We start from the raw sequence: 17,239 nt of genomic DNA, 5'->3' as shown, positions 1-17,239 counted from the left end.
CCCGGCCGGTTTCCGGTGGCGCGTGGTTTCCGGAGCGGATCGGAACCCGGAGTCCGGATCCGATCCGGGTCTGGCCATTCCCCAAGCAGGTAACGCCGGTCCCCCGCGCTCGCGCCCGCCGCGCCCCACCCCGCCCCGGCCCACGCGCGGCACTCCCCACGCGGGACCCCCGCCCCGCCGCCCCGCGCCCGGCCCGCGCGGCTCGGCCCCCGCGCCTCCGCTCGCCGCCCCGCCGCTCCCCGGCCGCGCGGGGCCGAGGCGGGGGCGGCGGCGAGGGCTCCCGGGGCGGCGGCGGCTCCCGGCGTGGCGGCGGCGGCGGCCCCGCCGCCTCCTCCTCCGCCGCCGCCGCCTCCTCCATGCCGCCTGTTCTTTGTTACAGCGGCCGTGCCGCGGCGCGCGGAGGGAGGGCAGTAGCGAGGGGGGCGAGGCGGGTCCGAGGCAAAACCCGGCGGAGCCGCTCCCGGATCCCGGGCCGGGGCCCGCCGCCCGTCGGGCTCCTGGCGGCTGCGGCGCGGTCCCGCCACTCAGCGCCGGCCGTGCCCGCGCTGAGGCCTCCCGCCGGCCCCGCTCGCACACACGCACGCACCCCGCGGCGCCGGGAGGCTCCGGCCCCGCCGCCGGGCTGCGCCTTGCCGGGCGCCGGCCCCGGCAGCGTGTCAGGCGGGCTGGGGGGGGGTGGTGGCGGCGGGGCGCGGGGGCTGTGTGACGGCGGCGGGGGCGGGGGGGGTGTCCCCGCAGGCGGGGCTCGGCCGGTAAGGCCGTTGGTCCGGGGCGGGCGCGGGCCCTGTGAGGGAAACGGCCCCTCTGGGGCTGGTGCCGCCGGCAGCGGCGTTTCCCCGGCGGCAGCCGGGGCGAGGGGCTGCGGTCGCCGCGGGGCGGCCGAGCCGCGGGAGCGAGGAGCGCCCCGGGGGGGTGGAGGGAGTCGCTTCCAGGTGTGAGGGCGCGAACCCCGGGGGAGGGGGCGGCAGGTTCCCCCGAGCTTGGGAACCGGGGCCGGCGGCGCTGCCCGGCCCTGCCCGGGCTCCGGGTGCGCGCCGCCTGGGAGAAGGTGCGGTGCGTTCGCTGCCAGACAAAAGGAAGAAAAGCCCCGGCCGGCAGTGCTCCCCGCGGACACGGCCTCTGCAATGCGCTCGTTTTCTGCTCGCGTTCATTAAACTTCGCGTGTGCTTTATTCAGCCTGGGCAGCGTGAGGTTGCAACGCTGGGAAGGGCAGGTGGTGTGAACTCAGCACCCGCTCTGTTACTGTGCTTCCCCTTACTGCTGTGGAAATTGTCCCCCTCCCCCTTCCCAACAATAACTGATGGAGTGGTTGTAGATTTGTGTGGATACAAGGTCTCAACGTAGTTTACCAGATATTCTGCCAGATAGCTTCTGATTACTTCGAACAGTAGCGTGAACAAATTAGGCTACATTATGAAGACGACAATGTGTATTTTTAAGCGTGTTCTGCTTGCACATGTGTATTTGCAGTAACCATCCTCTTGTGTTTTCTGGTTACTTATTCACCTTAGCAGAAGCCCATTTTAGAACTTTAATGGAAAACTGAAGAAAGGGAAACTTCTGTTTTACTTTGTTGGTCATTAAATTCAAATACAGGTTTTTTTAGGGATTTGGTTTATTTTTTAATTCTTCTTAACTATTTTTTTTTTTAAATCCATTTGCAATATCAAAATTACTCAACTTACCACTGAAACCCGATTTCTTTCTTCAGCAGATTATAAGGGGAAGGTATGTTTTTTACACCTGGTCTTACATTTTTGGATAGCTTACGGCTCAGGTGGTTCCCTGACACTAATACTGCAGCACATCATGCTCCACAGGCAGATACCTGTGACACCGCAGCCCCTCCGTGTCTTCATCTGGGTTCCCGCCAAAAGTGTCCAGAGGCCTGTGTTGCAGCTGGAGTTTGTGTGCTTAGCTGTGTGCTTTACACTGGGCACAAAGTCACTCAGTTAATTATACAAGCAGCTTTTTTACTGCTGTCAGAATGAGGCCTTGTACCTGTGGTCTAGTTTCTTCTACGTAGCTTTTCACCTGATTATTCACTGCTTGGTGATTGGTCTCTGGTTTATATAAAAGTATCTGGTATTCCCAGAAGCTTTGATTACCTCTGCAAGACAAGAACATAACTGCATGCAGTAGGATGAGTTAATTTCATGGAATATTTTTCTGATATGAATGATTGAAAAGGAAATCAGACATGGGTCAGAGCAACAGCAGATGAGGGTAAAAAACTCTGAAGTCTGTCTTCAGTGCTATCATGTGAGCTAGCGTGGCCATTGTGTGATTGCATTTACCAGATAGAGTGGGTGGCATAATGTCATTTATTTAAAAAACTCTTGGGAAATACAGTTGAGATTTGTGAGTTTTGAAGCCTACGAGTGAGAAGCAGTATGTGTCTGCAAAGCAGAATTGTTAGAGCCATTTTGGGGCAGTTCTTCCTTTCTTACGCTTTCAGTAAAGTACGGAGGGGGGGAAAAAAAAAGGACCACATGAGAATTTGTAACAAGGTGCAGATACTAATGCAAGGTGGTCCTCTTTTTTTGCACTTGCATGTTGAGGTGTGAGTTTATTTGATAGACAATACATTACCTGTTCCTGTTTATTTCAAAGCATAGCAGGTCATTGTGCTGAACATAGGAAAGACACATGACAAATCAGAAATGTTGTGATGTGGAAAATAGAAGTACTTGCTGCAAAAATGAAAATTGCCCTAATGCAGATAATAGCTGTAATGTAGTGTCCTTACCAACTACGCGAGGTGTGTTTGAGGGACCTTTACGTTTTCTCCCCATCACCTTGAACAACATTTATGCTACTATGATTTCTCCGCCCCTTTGTTGCTATTCTCATCTGATGGCCCCTAAAACAAGACTGATGTTGCTGCTTCTGTAATACTGCATGTCATCAGTCTGTTATTTGTGAAGAATGTGACACAGGAAAGTCCTAGAAAGAGAATGCCTTTGACAAGCAGGTCACACAGCAGTATTGCTCATCTTGCTGCAGTGTCCCCTGCATATCTGAACCATTGACCAAGAAGACTATTTGTTAATTCAGCCATATTTAGGATTAAAGTCTTGTCAGGAAACAACCTATCTAAAAATAACTGGACATACACCTCTTGAAATAGGGCAGAGCATCCTCAGTACATCTTGGTTAAAAAGCAAAACAGAACAATTTTTTACATCAGCCTACAATGTGCTTTCTGTGGCTTGTTTTGCACAATTGTACTCTGGGTTTCCCTAAATACCTGTTGCATTGTCAGTGCTTTCAGAAAAAGAACTTTTGGGAAATTCCCTGAATTGCTGCTTGTGCTCAGCACTGGACTTTTGTATAAATGCTTTATTATATGAGTTTAGTCCCCAAAAGCTGTAGCTGAGAAAGGCCTAGCCTGTGCCACAGACAATGCTGGCCCCTTATTGGGGCAGTGGGTATTAGGAGGGATCGTGCTGTTGACATTAGGTGGAGTTGGGGAAGGTAGGGCTTGGAATGGGCTGTGGGGGAATGCTAGGGTGGCCAGACTTGGTGGCCAAAATCCTTCTTAGGCTGCTGCTTAGATGACGGAGCAGCAGGAGGCAAGAGCCTCAGCGACCAGGTGCCCCTTTATATTCCCATCAGTTGACTTCCTGGCTGTCCACCCAGCACATCTCTGTGTGGTGGTGGACTGTCCTTTGCTAACTGGGAGTATCCTGCCGATTGGTGAAGGAACCTGTTTGCTGCTTGTGGTGGAGGCTTGAGGGAGAGTGGAGCATGGGTGCAGCTGGCTGCTGCTTATCAGACACGGCTTCCTGGCATGTGTAGGTGCCATTGTAGCTTTAGCATCGGATTTGACACAAGTACAGAGTCCTTCCTGAAACGGTGAAAGGGGTTGTGTGGGACAGGGACTTCACTTGCGCTGAGAAGTCAGTAGAGCTGGTACCTGTGCAGAAGTAGCTGCTGCTCCAGGCTCCAGCCTGAAGCATATCCATGGCCAGCCAGGCAGAGCGTCTGAAGCATCAGTGGTCAAGAATAAACTCGTTAACGGGAAGTCCTGCTTCTACACTGATGCTGAGTAACGGCCATGCTTGTGTGTATCTTTAACTTTGCTTCTGTTGTTACAGTAGCACATGCTTTATCTTTTTTCCAAGGGGGCTCAGCTGGCTTGGTGTGTCTTTGGTCATGTTTCCTCCCTTCCTGTCCTACTCCCCCTCATGGGTTCAGTCTCTTACTCCTTCCTGTTCTCTTCTTGACCAATGTGCTTGCTGTTTCTGCAGCCTCATTCTGTCATAGCTCTGGGTCATGATCTTCGACTTGCTTTGCCTCTCACTGGGCGTTGGGAAAATTGATTATTGGAAGAGGAGAGCCTTGTCATGGTTAGAAAAGGGAAAACTATCTTCTAGATTCTGCTTGTGCCCTGATATTAGCCACACATAATCAGATTATTTGCCAACCATAATTTAGACTGTCTAGACATCATTGAGGAGCAATAGATAGTGTTTATGCAAGTTTTTAATGCATACCTCCAAAACTGATTTATGTAAGTGAATATAGATTATCCTTATTCTATGGGTGAAAGTAAATTGGTGAGTTACCATTCATGGAAGGTCAGTGACAGAGACTGGATTTTTTCCAGGTTTTCTGACGCCCTTTACCACAGTATAGCTTTGCCTTTGAAAGAAATCTGTGATCGTATCTACAGGTTTTAGGTTCTTAAGATTAATGTCTTTAAGTAATCCACCCTTCATAGATAACTTTTTAAACTACTGTTCAATAAAATGTTCCATTGAACCAAATGGGCCTTGTTTCTGCAGTGGTTGTTGCTGGCCTGGATTAGTCCCCTCGCTCTGCTCGTTCTGAGGCTCTGTGGGAGCTTATAGCAGGGGACACAGGGGTGGCTGGAGGTTGGTGAGGGAAGGGATGGGGAATGGCATGAGGCAGCATGGCCTCACCGAGAAATGGCTGTGAACCTGCAGACATGTAGGCTTCCTGGTAGTGACTTCAGCAATACATGTAATGATACAGCAGTCACTGGGGGATTTTTAGCAACTTCAATTCCTTTAACTTTTCACTGATACTCCTGGAGGGGCAGTAATGTGTTTGGGTATGCTCTGGGCCAGTCAGCATCATTAGTCCATAAAGGGGTGTTTCCATAATACAGAAGGTAAAAGTCATCCAGAACTAACTTCGTCTTTGTATTTTGACAGGTTTGAAAAATGGCTGAAGATGGCAGTGATGAGACTATGTTTATTTGTAAGTATTAAAAGGGAAAATTAACTTTCATGATGTGACCTGTCTACTCAGAATGATTGAAGACTAAAACAGACTAAGTTTTTATTTAGGAAAATATTTATGTAAAAGAGGCTCAAACAGCTTATGGAGGAGTAGAGAGAAAGTTGCTCATTTTAAGCATACACATTCTCCCAGTTTTGTTGGCAAACACAGAGACCTCTGAACGTGAGTTAGCAGAATAGATTTGTAATGGTTGAAGTAAGTGAGATTGAAGGCCTGACAGTAGTTTAAGCCTTTCATTTATACAGCCAGCTTTAGCACCCAGGGGTGTCTGTGGGGAACTCTGACCTCTAGCCTGAGTTGAAGATCTGCAGCTCCACAGGAGGGTGCAGGCTCATTATTCTTTCTGGACAAGCCCAGCTGGAGATGCACCGACTGCCCTGACGAGTTTCACTCATGGCATTCACTGTGTTTTCTTGTGCCCCTGGGCCAGTGCTTCATGCAGCTCAGCTCTGTGGTCTGTCTTCTGTGTAGCCCTGTATGCTGCGTCGGGCTCAGTGACCTGGCATCTGGACTTGTGGGGTCATGACATGTGAAGAGAGGCTGCAGCGGTGGTGTGCCCAGGGACTGTGGTGGGCAGTATCCCATGCCTGATGGAGCTTGGCTAGTAGGCATGTTTCCCAGTGGCATACTAGCCCCTGCAGCTTCTCTTTTTTCACCAGCCTGGATATGTAGGATCTGGTGTCACAACAGAAAAAAGCAGAGTCCACTCACCTGCTTGAATTAGCAGAGAGGACCCAGATACTGTGGAACCTATCTGGAAGAGCAAAATGAAGCATACATCACCGGTCGTATGGATCCACAGCCTTTTACTCCTGATGGCTCCACAGCTGTACATTAACCTTATGGCAACTATGCTGGAAAGTTCCACTTTTCCCTCCACCACAGATTCACCAGGTTTCTTTCAAAAATAGTGTTGACTCAGTAGGCAATCTTGCTGAGTTGCAGGTACCAGTAGTGAAGTTACCTTATCTTCCACTTCATAAAAAGACGCTGGAGGATAGCAACAGGGATTAGGATGTGACACCCTAATTTGTACAGAAAGAAGGTGTCACACAACATGGTTTTCCCCCTTCCAGTGGGGAGACCGGTCATTTCTTTAGCTTTCTTGTGCTTTCTGTAAGTTTTTTCCATGGGATATGGGAACTGCTTTTGTTCTGAAAAAATAAGTTGTTGTAAATGATACTATGCACTCCCATAGTTAGCATAATTGAATATATATTTCATAGACCTAAGAGAGTTTTTGAGTATTTTTTGATAGAAGTCTGTGAATATACTCCCCCCAGGGTATTTTACCATTTGTCCCATGCTTAGTTTTGTATTTCTCTAGTGGCTGTAATCTCTTGAAAGTGTCACATATGGTGAGCATAACAGCCTTGGGGGTATGTCTGCTGTAAGGTGCCCCTTAGATTTTGAGAGGCATACTACACAGTATCAATGTCGTATTCCCCCTACTATGATCATTCATTTGCAAAGGAGCGAGAGGAATGTGTAGCTTATTCCTGCATGTAGTTTTGGATAGTGCTGTGTGCACTTTGTTGAACCTGTGCAGTGGCTATCTTTGCAGAAGTAAGGGGCGCCTAGATGCGGTCAAAAGATAAGGGGAATGACAAAGTGCTTAATTTCCTTTGGCAGCAAAGCCCTTCTAAGAAGTTGTCGCTCCGGCTATTCCTTCCTGTCCCCATTGGTTATGACAACCCTTTGTGGTTGATAATCCAGTTCTTTTCAGCAGTCTGGTTTACACATTCCTTTGTGGCTCCTGTGCCTTCTCTGGTTCTGGAAATTTGTATGTAGCCCAGATTATTTCAGCAGTATTAAGCTCAGTGTGAGCTACAGGCCCACCTAAGGGTGGTAGTGGTACAGTAAACAGTGTGGGACAGCTGTAGGCTTCGTTTTGATGCTGGTGCTATGTGAATAGCACATGCCTGCAGGTCCTTTCCTCCGATACAGCTATCTGCTGCTGTACAGCAAACTGGACTGCGAAATTCATTCAACTGAAAAATAAACTGATGGGAAAAGCTGATTGTTTCGTTCCTTGGTTCACCAGAGGGCATCACAAACAGCTGTACAGGAAGCAGCAGCCAGGCTTGGGGGTTACACCAAGCTGGTTTGTCAAATGTATGTGGATTTTCACTGCTAAGCTGTTCTGTTGCCAGAAGAAGCAGCAACACGGAGCTGTGCATTATAGTTTGGGATCCCTTTTCCATGTCTTAGAATAAATCATTTTTTTAGTTCACTGGGACAGATGCTGCAAGGGAGAGGTTTCCAGTTAGGAGTACAGAGTAGCTTTGCCAGAGGGGACATACCCTGGAATGACATGGCTTTTGTCCTGTTCTCTTCCCAAACAAAGCATAACCACCATAACTTTGCATCCTTACTGAAGTTACCTCACTTGCCCTTGTGAGTGTGGAGCTCAGATGAAAATCACGCTATAGGAATATAACCCTTATGTGATGATCTCTTCTTAAGCTGCATTAGTAGCTGACCAGGCAGGGCAGTTCGACAGCTGTTTTTCACAGTGAAGCAATGTGTATGTGTGTGAAATCCTGTTAAGTTGGCTTATTTTAGAAAGCCTCAAATTACCTTGGTCTGGAAATTGTTCCTTAGGAACTATTCAGTTCTGACTAATTTACAACCACTTAATAAACTAAAAGTTAATTTAGGTAAGCTGACCGTGAATTAAAAAGTGGCCAAAGTGTGTTGCGCAGCCAGCTGGCTTGTTTGGAAAGGCACCAGAAGGTATCTTGGAGGTATCTCTCCCTGCGCTGTGAGTGAGGAGCACGAGCGGGCCAGGCATGGCTCCAGGCAAAGCTGGGTTCCCACAGTATGCTGTGCCTGTCGAGGCCCTGTGCCAGTCCCACTGCTGGTACTCAGTTTATGCCTCCTGGTGCTCAAATGACCATGCTACCCAAGCTGTTTCTGAAAGCCTGGGTTCTGGTGAAGGTGGTAATGTGGTTTTCTTCAGTTGCTAGATGTTATGGCACTTTACCTGACAAATAATGCCACCTTTAAGTAGAATATTGACTGCGGATGCAAGGCAATTATTTTCCTTTGAAACAGAATTTAAACAATTGTATTTGGACAGTACCGATCATGGTGTGTGTTATCTCACCTAGAGGTGCCAGCTATCAACTTGTTCAATTATACATGGTTTTTAAAGTAATATAAACAAACATCTGCCTCTGTATGTACGTACTTTGCCTGGTGCTTGGTTTTGTATTTGGCTTTTGAAAGGAGGTGGCAGCGGTCCTACAGTGAAAGTATTTTCCATCAACCCTTCTGTACGCTGTCTGCTTCCTTGCAGGGTGTGAGGACTGTGGGCAGTACCATGATTCAGAGTGTCCAGAACTGGGCCCAGTGGTGACAGTCAAAGACTCCTTTGTATTGAGCAGGGCAAGGTAAGGAACGTTTATGTTACTTCTGACTAACCCCCCATGTTAGTTCTTTAAAACGCATTTGCTGTTTAATGGGTGTCACGCTGACAGCTGAAAAATGAAGTCCCGATGCATGGAGAGCACGTGGCCTTGATTAAATAGAAAAACTGATGCATACGCTTAAGTGCTTTACTGAACTGAAGCCGAAAAACAACTTGCTGCTCATCGGGACTTGGCTTCTTTGCTGAGGTTTCTGCCACAAAGTTAGATAGTGCCAGGTGGGGTGATGTCTTCTGTCTTAGTCAAGTACCTGCAACTTTTTCCCCTCCTCAGATATACCATATTAGTTTTAGAGAAGTGTATGAGAATTTCTCATTCTTATGAATGGTTCTGTTCTCCTGCTTGGTATAACCTCGGTAGTTCCTCCACTATGCAAACCAAGTTGTTTATCCTGGAAGGCAAACAGTTTGTCAGGCATGAGTTGCCATTAATCAATCCAGAGTGACTGTTTCCAGTCACTTTCTCCTCATGAGCCGATAAATGCCTCCCAAAAGGTCTTGTTCCTTGATTTTCATAGGGACTGAAGTGAGGCTGACCAACCTGTAGTTCCTTGTATCATCCTTTTGGCTTTTTTTAAAGATGGGTGCAACATTTGTCTTCAGTCATTGGGGACCTCCCCTGATGCCCATGATCTTTCCAAGACAATAGAGAATAGTCTCACTATGGTGTTGGAGTGCTCTGTCAGCACCCTCAGGTGCAACCCATCAGGTCCCTGGACTTACATGAGTGAAGCGCTTTCAAACAATCACTGATTTGGCCTCTTCCGCTGCTTGTGGGTTTTCCTCTATGTTTGTTTATAAATCCTCATGGAAGTTAGGGTATGTTGATCAAAACACTTTGCTGTCACTGGAGATGGGAGAAATAGATGTTGACTTCTTTCTTCCATGGCTTCTGGCAGTGTTGTCCCATGTGTAGCTGGGTTTTTTTTTTCCCTCAATTCTCTCTTCAATTTTTAGATCATCTCTGCCTTCTAATTTGGAGATAAGGCAATTGGAAGATGGGACCGAAGGAGTGTTTGCTCTCACTCAGCTAGTGAAGCGTACCCAGTTTGGCCCATTTGAATCCAAGAGAGTTGCCAAGCTGGAAAAAGAATCAGTTTTCCCCCTAAAGGTAAGACATGACACATGAAAAGCAGTAACAAGGAGTCAGTTTTACCTGTGATGAATTTATGCCATCTGACACTATGGGGGGGAAAAATGTGTGTAGGGGCGTTATTTGGGACACCTTTTAGGCATGCCCTGCCATGGACTAGCTAAACAAGCATCGTCAAGATGGAGGGACAGAGCATACCCTCAGCAAGTTTGCTGACGATACAAAACAGGAAGGAGTGGCTGATTCACCAGAAGGCTGCGCTGCCATTCAGCAAGACCTTGACAGGCTGGAGAGTTGGGCGAAGAGGAACCTTACGAAGTTCAACAAAGGCAAGTGTAGGGTTCTGCACCTAAGCAGAAACAACGCCATGCACCAGTACAGGCTGGGGGCTGACCTGCTGGAAACCATTTTGCGATAGACCTGGAAGTCCTGGTGGACAGCAAGCTGGTCGTAAGGGCACACTGCTGGATCATGGTTAAGAAGGCCAACGGGATCCTGGGGTACGTTAGGAGGAGCATGGCCAGCAGGTTAAGGGAGGTTATTCTTCCCCCCTACTCTGCCCTGGTGAGGCTGCATCTGGAGCACTGGGCTCCTTGGTTCAAGAGAGACGGGGAACTACTGGAGAGGGTTGAGCAGACTGCTATGAAGATGATTAGGGGACTGGAGCATCTCCCTTATGAAGAAAGGCTGAGAGAGCTGGTCCTCTAGATACACAAATACCTTAAGGGTGGGTATCAAGAGGATGGGACCAGACTCTCTGGGCAATGGGCAGAAACTGAAACACACAAGTTCCATCTGAATATGAGGAAAAACTTCTTTACTTTGAGGGTGACAGAGCACTGGAACAGGCTGCCCAGGGAGGTTGTGGAGTCTTCTTCCCTGGAGACATCCAAAACCTGCCTGTATGTGATCCTGTGCAACCTGCTGTAGGTGAACCTGCTTTAGCAGGGGGTTGAACTACTCCAGAGGTCCCTTCCAACCCTGACCGTTCTGTGATTCTGAAAATACAGAAGAACCAAACTAGAGGCTTGTTCTGCATGTTTGAAGTGAACATCCTTGTAGGAGATAGGGCTAGGATACAGTCAGCAAAACTGCTTATCTTCCACCTTCTGCATGTGATGATACAAGAGAGACGACTATGGTAGTTAATTTCGGTTGTTTTAAATGAGTCTCTTCAATGTCATTGTATTTGCTTGATGAGTGACATATGCATTAGGTTTATGGAATGTGCAGAATATATTTTTTTTGTCTTGCATTTGTTTTATTCTTCTCTTGACAGTTTTGGTAGGAAAAATGCTATGGTAAAAATTTAATTAACTCTTAGTTTTCAGTAATACCTAACGCAGAAGTAAAAATTTAGAAATGTGACTTGGGTTGATGAGTGTTTCACAGCATGCTGTTTGGATTCCCCTCCATTCTTTTGTATTCAGTCATTCATATTTTTTGAGAAACTGGTGGCTATAGCAAGAATTCTTAGGATCGAAGTTCAGTTTGTTTCCATCCTGCCCCAGTAGTCTCTCAGACTTACTCATCTGTAGATGTGACTGATATATGAAACATGCCTGATGCAAGTGTTGAGGCTTTCTTTGTCTCTGATGTACATTGAATGGGAGCCATTGCAAAAGCAGAAAATAAAAATTCTTCTTAACTTTGTACTATTTGTTAGGGTTTTATTACGTAAATATTTTGCTTGGCAGGTGTTCCAGAAGGATGGGCCCCTGGTATATTTTGACACCTCAAATGAAGATGATTGCAACTGGATGATGATGGTGCGACCAGCCACCGAATACGAGCATCAAAACTTAACTGCCTTCCAGCATGACAATGATATTTACTTCACCACCTCCCAGGACATCCCACCAGGAACTGAGCTGCGAGTGTGGTATGCAGCTTTTTACGCCAAAAAAATGGAAAAGCCAGTGCTGAAGCAGGTCACTAGTATTGCCAATGGTATGTGTGGGGGCCTTTTTTCCTTCCTAAGGGCCCAGTCCTGATAGGGACTGATAGTTGCCAAACTGTTGTAGTTGGCAGTGCTGTTTATCAGATAGGCTATGACCCTGAGTTTGGTAGCCTTTAGAGTCAGGCTAACCTGTGTACATGGTTGCACTACAAGAAAAAAACATAGATTCTACATTTTTCACCATGGTATATCTGAGGTTTTGAAAATGGATGGCCTAGTTGATGAATCAGCCTCTTCAGTGTGAACAAACCGGATAAATAGTTCTTATCTAAAGAACTGGTGGTTGCGTCAACATTTCTGGATAGAAGAGCAAAGGAACCCAAGTGTAGTGTAAGTCTAAAGGCATACCCAGATTTGCTAAAGAAGCCATTCTTTTTTAATAGTGAAAATGTTTTGGTTTTGCTCAGAACTGTTACACAGTTTTAAAAAAATACTTTTATCTTATGCAGCCTTACGTGGGACCCACTAGAATAAGATAAGCTCAAGAGTGAACTGCCATTCCACATGATCGCTTGTGCATTGTCAAAAAAAGGCAGCAGATATTTTAGAATCTGAATTAGAATTGCTAGAAGTCTTTTGTTCCTCTGCCCCTTCATTTTCTTCAACTTTTGCATTTCTACATTTAAAAGGCATGTGATCCTTTAGCATTGCAAGGGTATTTTCTTTCTGCTCTTGAGTTGGAAGTACTTCCTGAATGGTATTACTGCTACACTGAGTATAATTTGGGGTGACAAATGGCTTGAGGAGAGGCTGTTGCTATCAGCGTGCTTTATGGCTCATCTTGATGGTAAGCACAGTCTTACGTGGTACAGCTGAATCAGTGCAGTTAACAGGTTTCTGAATTCTAAGCTGTTTCCAGTTGGTATTGAAACTGAGAGGTTTCATCTTTTTCCTCTTTAGTTTAACCTATTTGTGTATTTTTATGTATATGGGTATTTAGAAATATTGTTTAGGTACATCCTGCTTTCTCTGTTCAGCACTTTCACTTTACAGTCCAGAATATGAAAGGCACATTGTATGAGGTTCAGGCATAAGAATGTCCTGTTTAGGATTTTGCAGGAGAATGTTTTTTGTAGGCCTGCTATAGGGCAAATTTTCTGACTGTGGTTACTGCCCTCAGCACAGAGCAAGAGAATCAAAGGTCTGGAAAGTAAAGGAACTGTTTTTCCTCTTCACAGATATGTGCTTGGTAGTGACAGAGTCTGATAAAGAGGGGAATAAAATCTCTTCAAAACCTTGGTCTGCTGTCTTCCCCCATAAAAAACCGAAGAAATCCAGCATACCAGCAGCCGATCCAGCAGGTATGCAAAATTATGGTATTTGTAAGGGAGGCAGAGGACAGGTATAGATCTGAAGAGCTGTTAGGTGTAGCACTTCTATGTAGATACTATGGTTATATAACTTTCAGCAAATGTTAATTTAGAGAGGATTTGAAAGACTGGATTATTCTTTTCGTGGGCATGGTGCTTAAAATACATATGCAGGTTAAAAAATGACGGAGGGGCAAATAAACCTTTAGACAGATGATTTTCATGAAAACCTCAATTCCTGACTTTGGAGGTGGTTATTGTTGGGATGGGGCCTTTTCCAAAGAAAATCTTCAGATACTCTGTGCAAAGCGTAATGATTAAATGATCAGGCTCTAGAAGAAAACATGAGACCATGAGTGAGTGTAAGAACTGTTTGGAAATGACAAGAACATTGGTCATCCCCAAATTAAAATAATAGCAGAAGCCTAATAGCATTCAGACTGTTCTAGATTACAGGAATTCATATTTAGATAAACTTATAAGCAATAGATGCTCTTGGCAAAAAGAACATATGGCTCAGGAAATAACTAGAGGTGTCATAGGAACTCGATCCTCAAGGTCAGTTATGAAGCAATGTCCCCCCCACCTCCGTATTCTGTGATAAGTGGAACAATGAAATTAAGAACCTACTTAACACGAATTGCCGTGTCTAACAGGAAACTCCTAGTGTGTAGGGTGGAGAACAGGATCAAAGTACAAATTCTGGGTTTATTCTTTGAAAAGGTTATCTTGTTAAATTTTGCTTACTAATACTAAAAGCAGCCAGGAGAAAAGGAGGAGAGAGATGTGTACAGCAGAATTCATCAGAAGATCCATTGATTTAACTTGGATACTGTCATAGCTAAAATATAAAGTTGACTGAGGGGTTGTCTTTCAGTTTGGCATCATTGATTTTTCCGGGGAGCATGGGTGACTGGACTGTACTGCACTGTGAAGAGTTTGAACAGCCCCTCCTGCATCCTACTGTCTTGAAAGTCTGACTTCAATAGAAACAAAATGCTGCCTATTACACTTCGGGAACCCTAAGGTGTTCCCACTGATGTAGTGTTTTGGTGTTTCTAAAACAAAATATGCCTCTCTTAATTCTGACTGTTTGCCTAAAGTCATACAAAGCAGTTGCCAACTGCCAGACCTGTGCTTCCAAGTAAACTTGGTTGCCCTGCAGCTGTCCTGGAAGCCCGAACAAGTGGGAACCTAAACAGGACCTGACTCTTCCTGGAAAACCCAGTGCACAGCTAGGGTTTCTAGGTTTCTGCCTGAGGCAGCTAAAGGAGCAAGGGAAGTGTGGAGTCGGGGACAATTTTCCAAGACAGACTTCAGTTTTGCAGATAGTGCTTTTTCAGTTTTATTAGCCTGAAACTCCATGAGACAGATACAGTAGCTTACATGTTGCTTATTAATCTTGTTGGGGTTTTTTTAAGCTATGCAGAACCTTGGGGTTTAGGTTTGCTGGTTTTGTCCTTCTGGACAGAGCTCTGAAGATAAGTCCTTTTTGTAGCCTGTGAAGAAGGAATTTCTGGTGCTGAATTGTCTAGTCATTTTTTATTTACTTATTACAGCACAGATGAGATCACACCTCTGTACTGCAGAACGCTTGTAGCAGGGAACCACCTCTGCTTCAGAGAAAGTCTTATTTTTCTTAAAGAGCCAACACTGAAACGGAGGAACTAAGTTTATCATCCCATTACAGATGGGGTCCTCAGGCACAGAGATATGAATGACTTCCTAATGATCATACAGGAAATCTGTGGCAGAAACTGAGACACAGTTTGAATCTCCTGTGTTGCCATTCACCTAAGCCAATTTCAGTGTTGTCCTCCTCCTCTGGAAGCATCTTGTAGATGGTGGAATATTCAGCTTTGTGTGTACCAAAAAATCTCTGAACCAGTCCAGATTTATCAGATCCTCTTGACAAATTCAGACATATAATCCAAGGACTTAAAAACAATAAGTTATGAACAGAGTAACTATTTTCCTCTTTCTTTTGTTTTTTATTCCAGTTCCATTTTCCCCCAATTTCTTCTTGATCTTCTTTATCTGGTGTGAGCTGATAACATTAATTAAAACATTAATATGGTGTTTTCATAGAAAATCTATTTAATGAAACTGCTGAAACCCAGGTTTTCATTGTCCTCAGCCTTACTTCTGTTAATGCAAATACTCTTACTCTGCAATGCTCTTCACAGAGAGCCAGGAGGCTTCTCCTGCTTTGTCCTCAGCTGACCCAGAAAAGGACTGGTAACCTGGTTTTAAAGGTGCTAAAAATTGCTTTATATTGTGCCTTTGATAATCACAGTTCTTTAGAAAGTGATAAAGAGACTCTCAGGACTTTACAAAAACACTGATACTCTCTCTCCTAGCATCATCTAGTTTCTGTTCTGACTTTTCATCTGATCTGATGTTTCAAGTGTTCATGTTTGGAAAACCCTGAGTTGGTCGCAGCTGCCCCTGTGTGCTTCTTACTGCTTAAATTGTAACTTGTGATACTTGGGGAGTTATTGCAAGATAAACAAAGCTACAGGGATTTACCACCTTCCCATTTTCAAAGATTTTCAGTATTTCCTCTTGTGACTTTAGTGAACGCTTCGGAAGGCAGTGGAGCTGCAGAAGCAGAGTCCAGCCAGTGGATGTGTAAAGTGTGTTCATCTGCTTTCCAAGAGCCTCAGCTGCTGACAGGTAAGAAGTGTAGAAATTCATGAGAGAGTACTGAGAAGCATCAGGACAATTCTGCTGCTCTTAGAGCAGGACACTGTGAAGCCACGCCCCATCCATGATGCAGTAAGATAAAGTTTTTTATTTTTGTGTTCCTTTAAGAAAAAGGGTAGGTAGAACAGTGATATTTTGGATATAGCAGTGGTCAGTCTCTGAGGAAACAGCTGTGATGTTGAATCTAAAATAAAACTGTTGTCTAGAAGATGACGTGAGGATTAGGAATATCAAGGATGGAGAACAGCATGAGCAGTGTATAACGTCAGTGATACCAGCTTATACTTAGTGATATTGTCTGTCTGGTATTTATGGCACAGATTTAGTAAAGATAATGAGAGACGTTTTTACTGCATTGAATTTACAGCTATTTTATGCACTTTTCAAAAGAACTTAAAATATTTAAGAGCTCTGACCATTTGATGAATAATTTTTGAAAAGGAGACTTGGGCTGCTAAGTAACTTGGGCATTTGGAAAAATGTGTCCATTATTAGGGAGCACAGCCTTTTTGCAGTGATATCGAACAAATCTCTTAAAATAATCCGTCCCTCTGAGTAATTGTTTCAATGTTTAGTAGACTGTATGCTTTTATTTAGGAAGGTATTGTGACTACTTTTGAAATAATTTTAGGTGAATCTGCTAAGTGAGGTTGACCCAATAGATAGGCTTCAGCTGGATCTGTCCCTTTGAGTATTTAATGAGCTTCTTTCCTCCTTACTCTCTTTTCTTTCCCATCCACCCAGAGCACTTACTGAGTCACCTGGAACAAGCTAAAGGTGCCCCCCAAACCAGCCAAAATGAGGCTGTTGCAGAGAAAGCTGTAGAGGGTCCCCCTGTGGATCAGCCAGTGATTTGTGATGCAGCCAGTGCCAGTGCAGATACAGACTCAAGGAGGAAGGCCAGGCGGGGAAGAAAGCCCAAAACAGCAAAAGCGGAAGCACCTCTTGTCGTTGCTGAAGAGAAAGATTCTGCAGGTAAAACAAAACTTAAGAAAATGCTAAGCACATATCCCCACATATGTCTGTATTGATGCCTTCTCAGAAAGGTTTAAAAAGTAGCACAGAGGCAAGATGGAGGTATTTAGTTAGATCACTAAAGCAGATGATTTGAAAACTTTGTTAGTTATTTTGGAGGGCCTTGTCTATACTAAATGTTGCGGCACCTACACTTAATTAACCTGCATTCTTCTGTGACGGTTTTAGTAATAGAGAGGCACAGAGAAACACAGAATAATGGTTATGAGAGACCTGCCTGGCTTTCTGCAAGAAGGAACAGGAGAGAAAGCATCCTCCCTCTGAAGAGGAGATACCTACCTCTCTCTACCTTAAAGTTTATTCTTGAAAGGGGCCTTTTTCAGGGCCTCACCTTCCTTCAGGGGAAGTTCTAGCAGGAAATTCTGTGGTGCATAGTCAACTGACCCCTTAGTGACAGGTTGGAAAGGTAAGAAATCATGCCTTCTTAAGAGGTG

At 45.4% G+C, this 17,239-nt stretch overlaps 1 protein-coding gene across 7 annotated transcripts in view; it reads left to right on the top strand.

Moving 5' to 3' along the window:
- Positions 1–4: 4 nt before the first annotated feature.
- Positions 5–17,239, top strand: part of PRDM15 (PR/SET domain 15) — a 36,411-nt gene continuing 19,176 nt past the window's right edge. For 4 of the 7 annotated variants that reach the window (XM_037376587.1, XM_037376583.1, XM_037376588.1 and 1 more), the window contains exons 1-8: positions 5–89; positions 5,184–5,229; positions 8,573–8,666; positions 9,659–9,812; positions 11,492–11,744; positions 12,933–13,055; positions 15,642–15,740; positions 16,515–16,745. In XM_037376587.1, coding sequence (XP_037232484.1) covers positions 5,193–5,229; positions 8,573–8,666; positions 9,659–9,812; positions 11,492–11,744; positions 12,933–13,055; positions 15,642–15,740; positions 16,515–16,745 — 991 coding nt within the window. In that variant the 5' untranslated portion in view covers positions 5–89; positions 5,184–5,192. The other 3 variants (XM_037376585.1, XM_037376584.1, XM_037376589.1) reach the window with 3 other exon arrangements.

The sequence above is a fragment of the Falco rusticolus genome, chromosome 2, assembly GCF_015220075.1.
Source record: "Falco rusticolus isolate bFalRus1 chromosome 2, bFalRus1.pri, whole genome shotgun sequence".
Classification (NCBI taxonomy): Eukaryota; Metazoa; Chordata; class Aves; order Falconiformes; family Falconidae; genus Falco; species Falco rusticolus.
Note: the sequence above shows the minus strand (reverse complement) of the source record. Positions and strands in the feature narration are given on the sequence as shown.